This window comes from Camarhynchus parvulus, chromosome 7 (assembly GCF_901933205.1).
Source record: "Camarhynchus parvulus chromosome 7, STF_HiC, whole genome shotgun sequence".
Lineage (NCBI taxonomy): Eukaryota > Metazoa > Chordata > Aves > Passeriformes > Thraupidae > Camarhynchus > Camarhynchus parvulus.
In genome coordinates this window covers 37743347-37763053 of record NC_044577.1, presented here as the reverse complement: position 1 = coordinate 37763053, position 19707 = coordinate 37743347, and the positions used below count along the sequence as shown (strand labels likewise).

General features: G+C 36.9%; 1 protein-coding gene across 15 annotated transcripts in view; it reads left to right on the top strand.

Annotated features, from left to right (window-relative positions):
• The window catches only part of BAZ2B (bromodomain adjacent to zinc finger domain 2B), a 109875-nt gene that overhangs the window by 85875 nt on the left and 4293 nt on the right, over nucleotides 1-19707 (top strand). For 9 of the 15 annotated variants that reach the window (XM_030952169.1, XM_030952159.1, XM_030952163.1 and 6 more), the window contains 12 exons: nucleotides 384-598; nucleotides 2003-2077; nucleotides 7226-7469; nucleotides 9078-9140; nucleotides 10346-10490; nucleotides 13075-13739; nucleotides 14246-14522; nucleotides 14677-14832; nucleotides 15304-15464; nucleotides 16366-16676; nucleotides 17062-17197; nucleotides 18986-19132. In XM_030952169.1, coding sequence (XP_030808029.1) covers nucleotides 384-598; nucleotides 2003-2077; nucleotides 7226-7469; nucleotides 9078-9140; nucleotides 10346-10490; nucleotides 13075-13739; nucleotides 14246-14522; nucleotides 14677-14832; nucleotides 15304-15464; nucleotides 16366-16676; nucleotides 17062-17197; nucleotides 18986-19132 — 2595 coding nt within the window. The remainder of the gene's footprint in view (nucleotides 1-383; nucleotides 599-2002; nucleotides 2078-7225; nucleotides 7470-9077; nucleotides 9141-10345; nucleotides 10491-13074; nucleotides 13740-14245; nucleotides 14523-14676; nucleotides 14833-15303; nucleotides 15465-16365; nucleotides 16677-17061; nucleotides 17198-18985; nucleotides 19133-19707) is intronic. The other 6 variants (XM_030952166.1, XM_030952165.1, XM_030952164.1 and 3 more) reach the window with 3 other exon arrangements.

The following is a 19707-nucleotide window of genomic DNA, read 5'->3' as shown; positions in this document are numbered from 1 at the left end:
ACTGCATCAAAACCCCAATTCATTCATGACTCTCTTTCTTACTGGCCTTCTTTTTCAGCTTTCTTCCACTCTAGAGCTCTTCATAGTATCACTGTACACAGCAGTATTCCTCAATTTTCAGTTGGACCATGCCTATTTACATGTAATCCATTTAATTATTGCTAATATTATCTCTGTTTTTAAAAAGTTAGAGGCGAAGACATTCTAATTTGTTACCGTATTTAAGATTTACATTTGAATAGTCTCAAAGAATAATCATGTTTGATATACTTATGTAAAAATGCAAACAAACCCATACCGTCTTCTATGAACAATAATATAGCCTACAGAGGCAAATGGTGTCTTTAAAACATGACTGTTTGAAATGTCTTTGTTCTTTTTAGGCTAAAACTATTCTTGGGGAACACTTACTGAATGTTGGTATCAATCGAGATAATGTATCTGAGATTCTGCAGATTTTCATGGAGGCTCATTGTGGGCAAACAGAGCTGACAGAGAGCTTGAAGACCAAAGCTTTTCAGGCACATTCTCCGGCTCAGAAAGCATCAGTACTTGCTTTTCTGGTCAATGAGTTAGCATGCAGCAAAAGTGTAGTAAGGTAAGATTTTTCCCAAACAGGTGTGTGAAAATAAAATCATAAAAAATGTTGTAGTTCAGAAATACCGTGTATTCACTGTATTCTGCTACAGGGAGACTACTTATGTTCTTCTTACGATGAAAGCTGAAACTGGTTGAGTTACTGCTTCTTACCTTTATGTACTGTTGATATGATGGAAGATAACTTTTCCATGTTTGGTCTGTAGTTTTGTTTTCAAAGCTTGAACCAAAATTTCTCTAGCAATTTTAGGAATAAAAGATGAGGTTGATTGCCAAGAAATTTACTAGGTATTCTAGGGAATCATTTAGAAGAGTTGTTTAAGGCTTCTGCAGTACACTATTTTCCCTTTTTTCCTTTTGTTTTTGAAGATGTTTTGAACATGTTTCTTTAAGTAGGGTCATAAGATGAGGTGGCAAGCTTGATGTATCATCGTAGTAATTCAAGAAGGTGTATATGTTGCATTTGTGGTCAGTAGTGTATAGTATTTCATAATTTTAAATCCCCCCTATGTTCAACAACTTGTCAAAACCCACCAGTGTGGAACAAAGAGTTAGGAATTGCCATTTTCTGGGAGGCCTGTTCTTCCACAGACTGTCTATGCTAAAGTGTTTCATGACCTAATTGAGTGCTGCTTTGTTTCTTGATGTATTCTGCTGGGTTTGGTACCCTGTGCTGCAGAAGTTAATCAGGGTTGCGTAAAGCAGGAATGGAAGAGATGCTTCAGGTTTTCCGAAGCTGGAAGATAGCAGAAGTGGGCAGTGCAAGTGCTGTGCATCAGCTGTTCAAGAAAGTTCATGTGTATCAGTCAAATTCATCATAGAAAGAAACTTCCTCTTGTTGCAGATGACTCTTAGGTCCTATTTGTAGAAAAGATCACTTGAGTTTCTATATTTTGATCATAGAAACAACGGTAATCTGCTGAATTGCTGAGGCCGGGATGTCTCGGACATGGGCATGCAGATGGTGGCTGCACCAAAGCCCTCTTTTTGGTTCTTCAGTTTCTGCAGCGAAAAGTGAATGTTGGATTGTAGGTCCCAGAGATCCTAGGTAGAATACTTCAGATGTACCAGTGGTAACTATTTTTTCATCACAGGGCTACATGCTTTGTGGCAAAGACATTTGGAGGCTTGACACTGAACTAGAGCTATGAAAAGAAATGTTGAGTGCCATGCTCCTGGTGGAAAGAAAGCTGAGGTGATATTGGGGATAAAGACTGACATAAGTACAGCAGTGTGCTACATTAGCATTCCTAGTATTGTGATTTCCTGTATTTAAAATTATTTATTTTGAATTTTAAGGATTTCTCAAAAGATAGTTATTTGAGGGAGAAGTGTCTATACATAATGTCTATCAGAAAAAAGATACGTAAGTTCACAGTTAATGGATTATTTTCATCTTTGACAGTGAAATTGATAAAAACATTGATTATATGTCAAACTTAAGGAGAGATAAATGGATGGTTGAAGGCAAACTTCGGAAGTAAGTTTCATTTCCTTAAATATTACAATATTTTGCTTTTTTGCCTTTGTTCACATACACTGCTCTATAGGGAATTGGTTCTAAGCATAAAATCAGCTGATGAAGTTACAGGTTTACCAAGACATTAGTAATCAAACTGCTTAATTAAGACAGATGTGGGTTTAGGATGTTGCAACACCAGTCTTTTACAGTCTATTAAAGATGCATGAGATTCAGAGGGTTAGGGTCACTCAGATTTGGAGCGAAGTCAAGTCTAATTTTGTATTCTTCGGAGGAATCAAAAAACTTTTTAATTGGAATATTAAAGGAGCCATAAAATTGCTATTGACGTAATCAAAGTTTATTTGGACATACCATAATTTCCAGTGTTCTGAAAGGCATTTTAAGACAATGTGATTTTCATACAACAATTGCCAATTGAATTTTGCTAATTTATGTTATCTTAGTGTTTCTCATCTGTCAATGTCACGTGTTTCCCTATAGCTAGGGATCATATGTAGAATGCAAGCTTTGAGATATTTTTTATATTTCTTATATTTCTGTTTAAGGTAAAATTTGAACTTCTTAAAGGTTGTCAGTTTCATATTCACTGTTCTCCCATCCTACAAGACAAAATTCCATACAGCAACCATACTGGCTCCAACTATCAGGAAGCTGGACGGCATAAAGTTAATGAATCACAGGGGGTAAAAACGCATAGCCAGACTCTTGCTTTTTTTTTCTTTGTCATCTTTACCTTTTCCTAGGAACGGTAAATCCTTTCTTAGTCCTTGCTTTAGGTACTTTCGTTTCTAATCTTCTGTCTCCATTTTTTCCCTTTAATGTATCTCAGAAGGAAGAAGGAAAGAAGTAAAGAAGAAGGACAAGAGGGAGGTAGAGGAAAAAGTTAGACCGATAAAAAGACATTCTCTACTAATACTACAAATCCCAGTCTGCACAGAGTTAATGTATTTTAACCTTTAGGTTAACCCAGTTACTTTTTTCCTGTCTTCATCTGTGTCCCCTCTATGGGATATGGTTTAAGAAGTGTTTATGAAGTTGTGATGTAGCCAATTTACCATTAGCAAAATGGGACCCTTCCCTGTTCTTGTCTTCTTAGGGCCTGCTTAGTCTTTCTCTCCCTCCATCAAACTGTAAGTACTTGTAGATGTAGGATCTTCCCTTTTCTTTATAATCTTTCATTTCTTCCCTGTCAAGTAGTGGGCATCATACTCTGAAGTCCCAAGCTCATCCTCCTTGCTACCATAATTTTTCCATTTCTTGGGTTTTTCTGCCTCATGTGTGGATTTTGGGGTCCAGTAGTGCTCTCCCTATTTTTGAGTGCAAGTATTGCAGCAGAGCTCAGAAATGTTGCTCTTCTGCTTCTTTGAATTCAATGAGTTTGATTCGCCTCTCTCAATCTTTGATTCAAAATTTTCGAGTTTTCCACTTTTTCTGATGAATTCCAAGAAGGTTCTAGAAGACTCTTCTTCAATCAATTTTAAACAATATTTTCTTCTTTATTATGTCAGTTGTGTTTTCCAGAAACCCTTACAACTGTTCTGGGGCTGCTCTCAAATGAAATGAAATGAAATCTGTACACATCAGTCTTCTTTTTGCTATTTTTTCTGCTTCCAGACTTCATTCTTATGTGTTACCTTCCCCATCCATTCACATCTTGATCTAATTTTTAAGCATCCCAGTCCCAAAGAGTTTTGCATGGCAATAACTGGTTAGTTGAGTACTCGCTGTGTGATCAAGAGCTGTGAGCTCTTTTCACATGCCTGCAGACCTTTATGTGCCCCTCAGCATGGGCCCCTCCTGCGGGAAGTGTGTAGGGGATGAGTAACTGAGGCTGAGGAATGGATTTATTTAATCTCAGCTTGTTTGGCCAGTGTTTGCTGTCATTAATCTTCAAACCACTGTGTCCAGGTTGGGTACAAGTATATTCAAGGGGCATGAGAAAAGATTCTATCTGCATCACGTGTGTTCGATGAAGGAGGGGTTTTTTTTTGCGCTTATGTTCTCATTTTTTAAGAACATAAGCTTCCCAGCTGGGGAGGAGGGCAAAAATAAATGCAAAAGCCTGTTCTTGACAGATGCAAATAAGCAACAGTAACATCCCAGGTTGGAAAACAGAATCATTGTATTTTGTTTTAAGGGATGCTTTGCCTCTCACCCCTTTCCCCGCTCTTCACTCCTTTTCTCCTCCTTCCCTCAAGGATCTTAGTAAGTGTAATATAGATGGTTGGAAATTTGAGTTCTGAACTGCCTGGACTGTTTCTCCTTAGCTGATCGTCAATGAGAGATTGCATCTAATTCCTTCTCTATCACGTTTTGCTGTGAATCTTGGTACTAATCTCTTTTTTTGTAAAAGCACCTACCTCATATGATCAAGTCATCTTTCTTTGTGCTTTCTGTGTGACAGCTGTGGTCAGACTCTAACCTGAGATGATTCTATGATTTTTTTTTTAACAAGATAATCAAAGTCTCAGCATCTCCTTTTCTATTACATGTCTTCTCTTTGGCATCTCTTTTGTAGCGAGATCAACATAAAACAGAATAAAAATGAAATACTGCCTCTTAAAGAATTAGGTAATAATAATTTGGTTTAATAATTAGTTTATTATAATAATTTGTTTTTATAAAGGACTTAAGTTTTTCACTGCAACAGTGTTCTTTTCACATGCCAATGTTTTGGTATACTCTGTGTAAGTTAATTTCTGTTGAATGAAACCATTTCAACTCTAAATGATGATGGTATATGAAAAGCATCATCACGAAGGGGAGAAATTACACCCCGAGTTTAGGTAGGAGTTGCTATTGCTTTTTTACCAAACTTTAATTTTTTGAGATGCAAGGTGAAGTATGTGAGAAGTACAATGTTCAGAATTTCTTTGCCGCGGTGCTACCTACTACATACATGCAAAAATTATGGGGAAGGCATGAGCACTAAGTCAGAAGGTGGATTTTCCTTCTGTGATCTAGTAAGCATTATAGACGAGATTAGAGCACACTAAAGTCAATCATTTGGTTCTCTGATGGGCCACTCACTCTTTTTATAGGTCAGTAGACTTTATGATTCTCTCAGCAGTTGGAGATGCAGGTTTGGTCCATAAGTGAAAGTGAGAAAGACAGAACAGTTTCCTAAGTGAGGGTTTTCTTCTCTCAGTGAGCCATATGTCTAGGCAACAACAGAAAAACGATGCTGCTTCTTGAAATAACTGTACGTTTTTAAAGTTATGCTGGCATTGGTTTCTGCCTCTGCACTGCTTTGGGTAGGGACTGCTGCCTTCTTCTGCTTGTGGTGCTATCAAAGAAGAGCATCTTTGATTCATTTGCATGCTTGATAATTTGCAAGTATTGTGCAAGCTTCCTTTAGTGCTTGACAACATTACATCTTTATTTTTGCTTTCAGCAAAAGTAGCCTTTTTTGTTTCTTCTGATTTCCTTTAGGTATATGGAAGAAGTATTGGCAGGTCATGGAACATTCGCTTGCCAGCTTTATTGCTGAGTTGTCTTCAAGATTATCTTAGTGTATGTAAATTGTCTCTAAAATCATCCAGCACTGCAGCAGACAATCCAGTTATTAACTAGTGATTTTGGTAGTTACTTCCTGTTTATTGGAAGGAGTTTCCAGTCTATGTGAAGAAGTTTGAAGTTATCCTCTTGAAAACGAAATTAGTTTTCTAAAAAACTTAATCAATAGCCTGAGTGGTATTGATGTGCAGTGAGACTGAGGGTTTTTGCACAATACCTGAAAATGTTATTTGCTTCCAAATTCACTGAAAGGCTTGAGATTTTTTTTAACATATTTTAAATCACTAAAACAGGTAAATATCCACTTGATATGGAAAAAACAAATGTATAAAACTTTATAAATTCTCCAGTGGATTAACTAGTGCATAAAAACCCAACTCAAAACAACAGCAATAACAAAACCATACCAAGAAACCAAAGCCCAGCAGTTTTCAAGTCCCTTTGATGATTTCTTGGCTAACAGTCTTTTTCTTAAAAAAGCGCTGCTCCCAGTTGAACAGTGACACCTTCATTTCAGTTTATGCTGTTGAGAACTGGCTCTGGTTATCAGTGTTTTAGAAGGCTGGTCCATTTGTCAGTATTCCCTGGAACAAGTACTTGGACAGCACTCATTGTACTTGTAGCCACTTGCTGTATGGAATATTGTTCTGTAGGATGGGAAGAGAGAGGAGTACGACAAGGAAAAATTACGTCCTGGTAATTGTGTTTGTCGTTACCGTTCTGCTTTTCCCATCCTACCTTCTTCAGTCATCTCTTTAAAAATCTTTGTCTTTTCTACACGTTTATGAATCTCTTCTAAGTCAGTTGCGTTTTTGGTCTGCGTGATAAGTGGCTGGTTCAGCCTGGCTATATACACCTCCTGTGGTTCAGCATGTTTGCCTGCAAGCTCCCTGATAGGTGGAACTGTAATTTTTGCTGTGTGGAATCTTGTCTTATAGGGGTTTTATAGAAGAAGGAGGTCTACTACAACCATAATAACTGGTATGTAAGTTTCCCTTTTCTTTCATAAAAGGAAAAATGACAGTTTGAGTAATCTTTAGTAGCTGAGGTAACTAAAATTCCTCAGGGAAAAAAGTATATCTTAGAATAAAAAGGTCAGCTAAAGGACTGAAGTCAAATAATATTTAAAGTTCATAAAAATCTAAAAATAAAAAAAAATTAAAAAATTAAATCAACCTGCTGTTGTCATGCAATGTATATAATTTCATACTTCCAAGTGAGGATTTTTGCCTTTTTCTCCCTGGCTCAGACACAAGTATTTTGTCATCATGTTCTTAAATGCATTAAATAAAAGATAAAGAAGTTGAAATGGTTCTTTCTTCTATATCGTCTTTCCTGACTTCTCAAAATCCCTCCTGTATTTCATTTCTTCTGAACAGTTACACAGTAAAATTGACCTGAGAGAAACAAAGTCTATTCAGAATGGAACCACGAGTAGTAAGGGTTTTATAACATCAGTTTTTCTTGTTGACTAGTGACAATAAATATTGAGAAAATACAGTGTCACGATAGATCAGAAGCTCTAATTAAAATCTGAAATGTATGATTTTCTTTCAATCTCATAGAAAGAGAGATATGTTTATGCTACAGCCATAATCCATCATTTCACCCTTTCTCATGTGTTCCAAGGCTTAGAATCATTCATGCCAAGAAAACTGGTAAGAGAGATGCTGCAGGGAGTGGGGACGGAGGGGAGGAACCCCATTCCTTGGAGACGCCCGCACCCGGCCGCAAGCGCCGGCGGAAGGGAGGGGACAGTGACTACGATGACGATGATGATGATGACAGCGATGATCAGGCAGATGAAGATGATGAGGATGAAGAGGACAAAGATGATAAAAAAGGAAAAAAGGCAGAAGTTTGTGAGGATGAGGTGGGGAATTGTCAGTATAGTGAAACTTTATTTGCAAATAAGCTACAACTTGTTTTCCTTCTGTTTTTCTGTAATATGGCACTGTTTCCCAAAACTGTTGCCATAAAAAGGAGGGAAGAATAACTTCCAGTGTTTTTAAATTTTTATTAGTTTTTATTATTTTGTTAACTAAAATTGAACAATGCAGTTGCCTTTAAAATTCTCTGTTTTGAAGCTTGAGTGAACTTCTTGTGCATTTTTTTCACAACTTCCCCCATGTGATCACTGCCTGACTTTATTTGATCACAAGATGATAAATTTTATTTGTCAGTGTCAGATATAATATAGGAAGTATCAATGAAAGATTTTTACCTTGTTGAGCTGGTTTTTAATGGAAATGCACAGGCTTCCACTGGATGGAACCTGATACGAGGACAAGCAATAGAAAATACTACGTTTTGAAGCACTTGATGTGGCCCTGGGTATTTTCTGTTTGCCAGAAAAGTATCCATTCATGCAAGGTTCGAAGATTTTTAAGGCTGCTTGAACAATGCATGTATCCAACATATGTGGACTCAGATGTTTGCATACACCCTTAATTAGAAACCCAGCTAATTTTTAGTGTAGGAATAGCCCTTAGTGCTGCTATTGTGGATTTATTTCAAGTACTAGAATTTGTATGAATTTAAGAGACTACCTTAGAGGAACAGCCCAAAGTACTTAAAAATAATTCAGAATTTTTAAAAGATTAATATTTAGATTTCTAATCTCAAGATGATCCCTCAGTCCTTTTCCATCTTGTACAATCTCTTATGTTGGTGCACTGGGCATTTCATAGCCAAAATTCCAGTAACAGTACAGAAATTAATTTTCTGATCTACCAGAAATTCCATCGCATTTGTATTCTATGTAGTATTTCAGATGGCCTTACTCTGGTACACTTTTACGAAGCCAAGAAATACAAGACTGGTATCTTACGGTGGAGATAATTTTGACCATATTCTTTTGGAAATTTACTACTATCTCCAAAGGTTTTCTTCAACTAAATTAAAACTCTTGTCATGGAAAAGACTCCAAACAGGCAAGAGGAAGGCAACCACAGACTTAAATCATGAACTCATTCCTCTTAAAAAATCAGCAAGATTGATGCTGTAACTTCTATAGCAGAGTTATAATTTCAATGTCTACAATTTCACGTAGACATTGAAATAAAATGCAAATGTGGACTGACCAAAGACTTACTGATAGGATTTTAAGGGACGCCATTATTTCATGCATGAGAAACACTTAAAATTATTTTGAATATCTAAAAAGCTTCATAGAAACTAAGATTGAATTCTGTGGTATTGTGTTCATGCACAAACTGAGTTACTTCCAGTTTTCAGCAAACATGAGCTTTCTCCTGTGTCCATGTCTGGGTGGTTTCAAAATATTCAAGGTGTATCCTCTTTTCAGTTGTGTTGTTGCTAGTGAAATATATTGCACAAGCACACAATTTGAACTTATTTTTCCTCTTCAGTATTTTCCTCTCATTTTCTGTTACATCTTTTTTCTGTAATAGTGATAAGACATAGTAGTATGATTTTATCCTGTAATAAATATGGTGTGACAGTATATTGGTGATTATAGGATGATGGGGATCAGACAGCAAGTGTTGAAGAATTAGAGAAGCAGATTGAAAAACTGACAAAGGTGAGAGATCATTACTGTTTTTTCTACTACAGATGTGATCACTGGGTGTTACGAGTTAGTATATTAAACGTAAATTTCAATGCTCCCAGTTAATATAAATTGAAATAGGTATCTACTCTTGTTTTGTGAAAGTATGAATAACGCTCCAATTTGTGACACCTGAACTGTGAGTTTCGTCCAGTGGCACTAAGTAGAGGTCACTCAAAAGGCAGTTAATAGTAACAGTTGATAATATATTTGCACAGAGAATAATGTAGTTTTTATCCAGATCTACTTAACATAGTCCTGTTTGTTGGTCTTAGAAAGTGATGACAAATTTTGTATATGAGAAGCAATGGCTTCACTTATACAAGGGATTGTTGTTCTCATGCCCTCCTTTACATGCTGATTGCTGCAGTTGTGCTCCAAGCCAATACGAAACTGTCTGGGTTTCACATTTTGAAAGAAGCAGCAATAGAATTGGAAGAGCAGTGTAAATGAGAAAGTTATAATGCTGTATTTAGGGGTACTCAGGACCCATATTTTTATTGTTCCTATGTCATTTAAGACTTCATGTCTTGGTTTCTCTCATGTTCCAAATTGCAGTAAATTAGCAGTCCAGGATTCCACCTGATTCCCATCAGTGTCAGTTTAGCAGAGCAAGAACTGAATAAACTAACTGAAGTTCTTGTTGGCCCCCCTTAAAGAGCTGTGTTATGTTCAAAGACAGAGTTTATTTTTGCGTATTGTTGTCATTCTTTTATGAACAGTTAAAATATCTCACTAGTGTCCCATCAACAGTTGCATTATCATCTCTCTTCAGGGCTCCGTTTACCACTTGCTGATGCTGTGTAATTATTAGGATTTCAGCTGTTCTTATGCAATGATATCTCTCTTTAATCCACTGCTTTTTGAGAGTCAGGGATAAAAAGACAAGATGCACCATTGCAGTGTGTTTTTAGAGGATAAACCTAGGCTGAGCCAGGGAGTGCTTTAATGGATTTTTTTAAAGGAAGTTTTGTGAGTAAAATCATCAAGGCAGCGATTGTGAGTAGAATATCACACAGATACGCACAGACAGACCACTGTCCCGAGTCTCTGAGGGGGCCTCCTTGTCTGACCCTTGAACTTCTGTTCAGTCTGGCAGCCAGATGTTTTCTGTGATAATGAGATTTTTTTTTCTTTCTCCGCCCACCAATTCATAATGCTCTCCCTTTTTTAAATAGCAACAAAGCCAGTACAGAAAGAAGTTATTTGAAGCTTCCCACTGTTTGCGTTCAATGATGTTTGGTCAGGACCGTTACAGGCGCCGGTACTGGATCCTGCCCCAGTGTGGTGGTATTTTTGTAGAAGGCATGGAAAGTGGTGAAGGTAAGAGCCATAAAGGAATGGTGGCACACACAGGCAATACAAGGCCAAGACATGCTGCCCATCTCTGGAGGCGCAGCAAGGTCTTCGCCCTCAGCCAGATGCCCTCAGGCTGCTGTCAGTAGAACTCACCCCTTATGTGGTTCTCTGGTATCTCTTTCTGGTTATGAAAGATCAGGTAATACAAAACAAGGATTGGTATTTTGGAAGTTTTCAGTTGTTACACTTCTACAGGTTATGCTTTTACCTACCTGCAAAGTTTCTTGACTCTGAACTATTTCACCTCTCCCTATGGCAATGATCTCTGTGTATGAAAATCAGGAGGACCATAGAATGCAGAAAAAAATTTCATCCTCAGATTTTCTGCAAATGCACAGACTGTTCTGTGCATGAAAATAGGATAGATGTCTGCAAAAATATGACAATTACTTTCATGCAGTGAAGTACCTTGTTTTCTAATAAACCCACGTGATTTAGTGTCTGTATTTTACCAATTGATGTTTCTTTAGCCAGCAATTGCTGAAATCACTTTGCTAAAACTAAAATGTAATTTTGGGCTTGTGACAATTGTATATTAGCTATGGTTGAATTTTTCACACACTTTTAATTGGATAGATGCAGAAATTTTGTATTAACCTGACTTTTTTGTTGGTATTAGAATTTTTAAACATAAATCTTCATTTTGGCCACAGAGAAATCCTTTCTAATTTTCATACAGATGAACCAAAACCTCATTTCCCTCACATTTTTTCCTTCAAAAAAATAACAAGAAAAAGATCTGATGCACATCAGTATTGCTTGATCTCATGAGAATTACATCATTCTAGAGAGCTGTTTAATTAACTGTAACAGTACAGCATAGTAGGAAATTTGAGCCTGGTTTGTGGTCCAAAAATAAACCCTAGAACTTCTTCTAGATGTAATCTTGATGATCAAGTTCTCTTTCTAAAATGGGTAGCATAAAAAGTACTTTCCTCTCTGTCTCTTGCTCTGCATTAAGTTATGCTCTGTGTTAGGAACGGTTTTGCACAGGTAGCTGCATACAGAATAGTTGCATTTCTTTGGTTTGCTGTATTTCATTATATTTTAACCAGATGAATTCCCAAACGCTTTGGAAGCGATACACAAAGAAAATAGTTTACATATACTCACCTGTCTTAAAATAATAAAAAAACGCACACAAACCAACCCACACAAAGTTTTAGCCAAGAGCTGTAGGGCAAACCTCTGTTTTTTAATATTGTCTTAATGAAAGTTTAATCTCCCTGAAAAGGAAAACAGAGGTATTCTTATATTCTTACCTCCCTCCTTTTCCCCTCAGCTCTTAGTTTACCCTCTTTATGTAAATTCTACACTTTATCTATTTCTAATTCCGTAACCCTTACCCTAAACCTTGGAAATAGGACACATAAAGTCTTGAATGGTCTGTCCATTTAAACAAAACTTCTCTATCCCTTTTGTGTAGTCATTTTCATGTTTATGCTGCTACCTAAATTGTTTATATATTGATACAGACCATAACTATGAACACATTTTGGAGTTCTGATAGGAGAGGATGTAACTTCTTTGTAGAAATTACCATTTTCAGGAGCAAGTAAATATTTGTAGATGTGCTTGCCATGAACTGTAAGCTGTGTTTATTTGTGACTATGGTATCTGATGAACATAAAATAAGGAGTTGGATTTTCTGCCTCCTTCCCCTTATGCTAACAGTTCTCTATTTAAAAGCATTTTATACTTTTAAAGACCTTTTGTCTGAATTAGCAGTCAGTATAAGGGTAGAAGAGAAATGGTTAAGAAAGACTAGTAGTGCAGAGAAAAAAAAAGTCTTTTCCTTTAATAAAAGCTAGATTTTCAGATCTTTTGCACCTCCTATGTTTGAAGAAACTTGGGGGTTTTTTTAATCAGCTTCTGCTTGCTGTACTTTAAATTGATTAGATGTTAGCTGTCTGCTTACTTGTGTGGAGTTCCAGTCATGCTGGGTGGCTCTTGAGAGAGAATTAAACTTCATAGACCATTGATATTGTTGCACAGTTAAAGTTGCTAATTTGAAAGAAGTAAAATGTTTAATGCTATTTTGGTATTTGGGGAATAATTTTGTAACAGGAATTTTGGTTCTCCATTTCATAGTTGGCTGTGTGTTTATTGAAACAATCAGTTGCAAAAATAAACTTAGGAGTGAAAACATTGCACTCTCTTGATATGACCAGAGAAGCTTCTCGATGAGGCATGCAGAGTTCTGCAAAAAGAAAGTTGGCAAAAATTTGTCCTGTTCACAGACTTTGCACTGGCAAACTGCTTCCGATGTAGTACTGAACGAATCCAGTAGTGTGTTAGCCATGCTGAGGTGATTTTTCATAGAGGTGTTTAGTAGTGTTTAAATCTGTGTGCCTAGAAACTTGCTCCTTCTGTAAAGTGTGCTGTAAAGCAAGAAGGGATTTCATTAACAGCCACAACAGCAAAGACATGGGAATCTAACGTGTGTTGAGCCAAAAACGAAGTTATTTTTAATTCAAACTAGGATTATAAAAAGTTCGTAAAATAATTGATCTGTTACTGGTAATCTGTGTTTCTTGCACCTTTTTAGGTCTAGAAGAAATTGCAAAAGAAAAAGAGAAGTTAAAAAAGGAAGAAAGTATGCATATCAAAGAAGAAGCATTTGAATCAGAGGAAAAATTGCATTGCTTAGCTACAACTCACTGTGAGCAAAAGGAAAGTCTGAAAGAAAAGGACAGCACTAACCTGTTTTTACAAAAGCCAGGGTCATTTTCAAAATTAAGCAAACTGTTAGAGGTAGCAAAAATGCCACCTGAGTCTGATGCTATATCCCCAAAACCTAATGGCAGTGCAGCAAATGGCTGCACATTATCTTACCCAAGTAACTCAAAAAACTCTCTCTGCAGTCTTCAACCCCCTGCATCACAAAGCTCCATCGAGAAACCTGAGTCTAATAATCTCTTCAGTCCTAATGCCAGTGGGACAGGAAAGTTTTACAGTTCTCCACTAATTCCAAATGATCAGTTGTTAAAGACTCTTACTGAGAAAAGCAGGCAGTGGTTCAGCCTGTTACCACGGGTGCCCTGTGATGACACTTCAGTCACCCATGTGGACCCACCAGCTACTACAGCTCCACTCACTCCTCAGTCACATCCACCATCAAACTCACCGTCACCTGTTCCATCTCCTCTTCTGGGCTCAACCTCTGGACAGAGTCCCATGGGATTAAGTCCTTTTGCATTGTCACCGCTGCAGGTAAATAAATTAATTTTTGAATAGCTTGAATTTGCAGACTTTATTTGGGCAGGATGTCTTTTATACAAATTATTTCACAGACCTGCAATCATTATATCTGCATTTCTTTATTTTTTTTCTATTTCTAAATGTTAGTAACTAAATACAGACATTTTATAATACTAGATTATGATGTATCAAGTAAGCCAATGTATGATATTTCGTACATGCATTTCAGTAATTAATTTGGCGTTTAGAGTGTCGGCTACTGGTATTAAATGAAAAGCAAGTAAATACAAACTAGTTTTTGGAAGTGTAACACACCAAACCCTACCTTTAGAGGCTATTGTTTTTTAGCATTAACAGGACCCTAATAAGCATTACATGTCAGTGTTACATTAGTTTTTCTGAAACTAACTGAAGTATTGAGTAAAGGCTTTCTTTGTGTTTTGAGTACTGTTTGACAAATAGCATCCTAATCATAATTCAGGTTTCTTGGTTATAGTAATGGTAGTTATGCTTTGTAGCAGATGAAGACAGGACTACCTATAATGGGACTTCAGTTTTGTGGATGGCCTACAGGAGTTCTTACTTCAAATGTTCCATTTCCATCTCCTTTACCTGCTCTTGGATCAGGGCTGGGATTATCAGAAGTGAATGGTAACTCATTCTTGACATCTAGTGTTCCTGCAAGTAAAAGTGAATCACCAGCACTTCAAGCTGAAAAAATAGCTTCTGCCCCTTCTACAGCAGCTGAAGTAGCCAAGCCTGTAGATTATCCTAACCCAAAACCTATACCAGAAGGTAAGTGTAATGGAACAGTAAGGTGATAATTTCTGTAGTCTTTCTATCATGTTACAATTGTTTTAATAATTTGCCTATTGATTTTCTAATCTGGTCATGTGTGATCACATAAAAAAAGCACCTGCAAAGTGTTCATGTGCTTGTTTTGATGTAGAAATGCAGTATGGATGGTGGAGGATTACTGATCCAGAGGACCTAAAATCTTTGCTTAAAGTGCTACATCTCAGGGGAATAAGAGAAAAGGCCTTACAAAAGCAGATACAGAAACACATGGATTATATCACTCTGGCCTGCATCAAAAACAAGGATGGTATGTAGTTGATATTCATGTTACACATGGTGTTGGGGCACCAGACAACAGACATAGAACTCTCCTGGGGTATGTTTAGCAGGAGAGTTAAAGTAATGGCTGGAGAGAAAAGGTAAAGGTCTTCTCATCTGTAGCTGCATTTTCACCAGCCCTGTTCTGGAAACTTACTGTATTAGTGAAATGCCATGTAATGTAAATAGTTCTCGTGATATAAGTAACCTTCTTAAGCTTTGGTAACCTTCTGAAGCTCTTTCCATCTCTGTAACACTTGGCCTCTCCTTCCCCTTCTTGCCCTTAAATTGCAAGTTTGAAAGCATACAGAATATGTTGTTCATATTGGGTATTTTAAGAATAGTATACTTTCACAACAGTTTTTCAGCATTTGACTGGAGTGATGGGTAAATCAGCTTGAATTTACCAGTGCAGTTGTAATGTTAATTAAAATAATAAAAATGTGATTCTCAAATACAGTTGCAATTATTGATATCAATGAAAACGAAGATAACCAGGTAACTCGGGATGTTGTGGAAAACTGGTCAGTAGAAGAGCAAGCTATGGAGATGGATCTTGCTGTTCTTCAGCAGGTGGAAGATCTAGAGAGGAGAGTTGCATCAGCTAGTTTACAAGTTAAGGTAAAACCAACTTTCAGTAAAATGTCTCTTTAAAATAAGTGGTATGAATTTAAAGCAGATAGCAGTCTTTGTGTATTGGTAAGTGCCTTCTTATTCCATCCTAATTGCCTACAAATTAAATAAATACAGTGTGCAGTATCATGGAGATTTGTGTTTGAAACATTTTATTGCAGTTCAGTCTTCAGCTGAAGATGCTCAGAGTGGCAGTTCCTGGAGAATGTTCTCCTACAGTGCAATTCCATGTACATTTTGTTAACCTTCTCTGAATGCAAAGACCGTATTTCACAGAGACTGCTTAACTCTTGGGGGGGTTGCCACAGTTCTGCCTGGTTTGTGCGATTTTTGCTGTTAATGCTTTCAGAAATGTCTACAAGTACATCAGAATAATTTGCTTGAGTATTGTAGAGCCACGGAGAACATGTAATGGTTATGAGTGTGATACAGTTAAGAATTCTCTGGATTTTGGAATTTTTCCAAGGTGGGTGTAAGGTTATCAAATTGCATATGTTTGGCTACAGTACATGTGCAGTGTTTGGGATCTAGTTTTTGGCATGAGATAGATGTTAATTTCCTGTGTCCTGATACTGCCTCCTGAGCCTGATGAACAGGTAGGCCTGTTCTGATGTTTCAGCCAAGAGAGCAGGATACTTCACAAGGGGATAAAAATGCAGACTGTTGCAGAAAGGTCCCTTCAGAAAGTCCAGTAATGCTTGTGTTTCTTGATTAATTATTTTAGTTCTCTGGATATTTTGGAAAATGTCTCTACAGATGGATTACAAGTAACCAAGATCTACTGGAAACAGCGCTTCAATTACTTAGTTTGATTCCATAAAACAGTTCCTCTGATTACACACTGAGTTAACAGCAACCAATAAATGCCCAAACCTTTCTATTGACATAGGGTTGGCTGTGTCCTGAACCTGCATCAGAGAGAGACGACTTGGTATATCGTGAACATAAGTCAATTACTAGATTGCACAAGAAGCACGATGGAGATTGTGCTGGAGGCGGAGAAGGCAATGCCAGCTCTCTAGAGCGGAGGAGTGACAACCCTCTAGATATAGCTGTAACCAGGCTCGCTGACTTGGAGCGGAACATAGAGCGAAGGTATCTGAAGAGCCCCTTAAGTACCACCATTCAGATCAAACTGGATAATGTGGGCACAGTTACTGTCCCTGCTCCTGCACCATCTATTAGTGGTGATGGTGACGGGTAGGTTATTGAGATTAACTTGAAAAATTATTGTGCTTCTTTGCTAATTGGAGCCTATTTTCTTATTGCCTGTTATCTATGTACTTTCTTGTATGTCTGTGATCCATATGGATCATCTTATTCTGCATGGTGCTTTGTAAAGAATTTTTTGTTATGTTTGTTAATATTCTTGCAAAGTTATCTTACATTTAACTGGTTGTGACTAAGCTTTGAGGCACGTAGCCACAGTCTGTGCACTACATCAAATTTAGTTGCTTAAACCTTATACTTATTGGCTGTGTATGTTTTGTCATTGCTTGGCTTTCGGTGTGATAATGATTGTCTCACATTTAAACATGAACAAACACAGGTGTGACCTACTTAATTTGCTTGTATTTTAATGCAGAGCTGAAGAGGATATTGCTCCAGGGCTAAGGGTGTGGAGAAGGGCATTGTCAGAAGCACGCAGTGCTGCCCAGGTAGCTCTGTGCATTCAGCAATTACAGAAATCAATAGCATGGGAAAAATCCATTATGAAAGTTGTAAGTATCTAAACTGTTTTTGCTATATCCTGTGTTCCAACTTCAGACATTTAAGGTTAATGTATTTTGTATTACTTTACATAAAACCTCACAAAGTTAAACTGTACATTGTGCACAGATGAATAAGCCTAATGGAAAAGATTGTCCCTTGATTGCCAGATTCAGCATCCTGAACTTGCTAAGATAGAAAGCTCTTGTAAATGGTCACATTATTTAAGATGGTAATTATTCTTTGATGATGGCATAGAGGTAAAAGTCATCTTGCTCCATCTGTCATTCTAATGGAGTGTTTCTAACCTCACCTGTGACACAAGTTTTATGGAGGTTCAACATCATATATCCTTCATTAAGGATTTCATTTTTCAGAAAGTTGAGATGCTCCAAATATGCAGCTTCTTTGCATGCAGAGTTCTCACAACTGAACATACAAATTAGTGTGTGAAGAGACAAGCTGAAATATCTGTTTCCATGTACACTCAGCAGATCAATCTGTGTCAACTGCATATATAAAAAAAGCACACAAAGGGGATATGTCAAAATTTCAAGGACCTCTGAACCTCAAATTCCTGAGCACAAAACTTATTACTACAGCAATAGTGACTATGATGTGATCAAGTATGATCAGTGTTGTGTAGAGGGTGGCAAAAGTGATTCTTCCATTTGTGGTCCTTTTCCTAATTTTTTAATTTCTGTCACTCCTATATAAATTCTAATTACACCTGGACAATTAAAGGATGATTTAAATAAAGGCTGTAATGTCAGGCTGTACTTTTGAGTTTATACAGCTGTTAGCTTTAAGCACTAGCCTTAGTGCAAAATGCTTATGAATTTGGTAGGAGCACCTGAAAAGGCATTGGAACGTTTCAACATGAAGTAATGTATTATTCAGAAAAAAACCATATCCCTCTCAATTTGGTTTAAATATTCTTTGCATTTAATTACAACACAGTTGGTTAGAGCAGGGTGCTCATAACACCAAGGTCGCTGATTCAGTCCCTGTATGGGCCATTCACTGAAGAGGTGGATTCTATGATCCTCATGCGTTCCTTCCAACTCAGAGTATTCTGTGATACCAGTAAACATTCTGCTGTATGTTTAAACTGTGTGTTTAAACATACTGGTGTTTAATATGTTTAATCATGTATTTGGTGAAAATATTTGAAGATCTTTTAAGTTCCTGAAAAAGGTGTCTAAAAAGAAGGTAATTAGCAAAATCACACAATGTATTTAAGAAAATTGGCAGTCCTTTAGATATTTTTAAGTTAGTGTGAATTTTAGGAAGTGCTGGGATCATTCGTTTTGCTTTACTGCATTTGTTCATGGTTGCCCTTGGATAAGATCCTACCAATTATTATGTGGAAATGCCCTTGTAAAATATAAATGGTCTTTATTAAATAACAATGTTCATATACAGTGTGGGCATGAATGAAGAGAAGATTTCTGAGATAATATGTTTGGGCCAAGAGGTTTTGGTAGGTATACCTTTACTTCTCACTGACATTAATGAATTATAAAAAGTGCTCATATTTTTTTGTGCTCTAGGGACACCAGTCTTACAATAAATGAATTGCTTTTCCAACATGTTCCCCAAATGTAGCCTTTAATTTAGTTCCTTACATACTCCGTATATTCTTCTATGGATATAAGCATTAGCAGATTCTGACTGAAGTAAAAGGAAAATATTTTTGAGAGTGAATTTATGTGTTTGTAGGAGAAGGGTAATTTAGGTACCATTTATGTGTTTCAAACTTTAAAAATTGAATTAAACCCATTTTTCATGCATTACAGTACTGCCAAATTTGTCGAAAGGGAGATAATGAGGAACTGCTGCTCCTTTGTGATGGCTGTGATAAAGGCTGTCACACCTACTGCCACAGACCCAAGATCAGCACTATCCCAGATGGGGACTGGTTCTGTCCTGCCTGCATAGCAAAGGTAACACTCCTGTCAGGATGAAGGGGCTGGAGCAAGTGACTGATTTATTATATGTGGTAGAGTTACAGGTCTACCAGTGCTTTTTTCAGTGAAAGTAATGGTCTGTATATTTTATGGGGAGCTCTCATTAAATTATGAAATTAGTAGTTTTATTTAACTTGTATTTTAGTAGCAGTAAAGGCTACAGTTTTATTTGTTCTAAACTATGGCCTTTTAAATGTAGGTAGGTCAGAATTTTCATGCTTATTCAATACCATAATTTTTAATTTCTTTTTAAAAATTTATTCAGTGTTTGTCTTTGAAATTTCATCATTAAGTGTTGACAGACCAATGTGTCAGATTCTGTTTCAAAAGAAAAATCAGAGAAAAAACTTCATTATTTTTTTTGGTATGTTTGTATCAGTTATTTAGTAATAGACTAATGCTTGTCTAAAAAGTGTGCCAGCTTGGTTGTTAGGAGGTATTGTTGTACTAATTTGAATGTCAAGTGCTTTTGTATTGTCACAAGTTGAGAGCCTAGGTCATGAGTACCAGGAATTTCTGCAGCCTTATTTGCCTTCAGAGAAGAGCAAAAA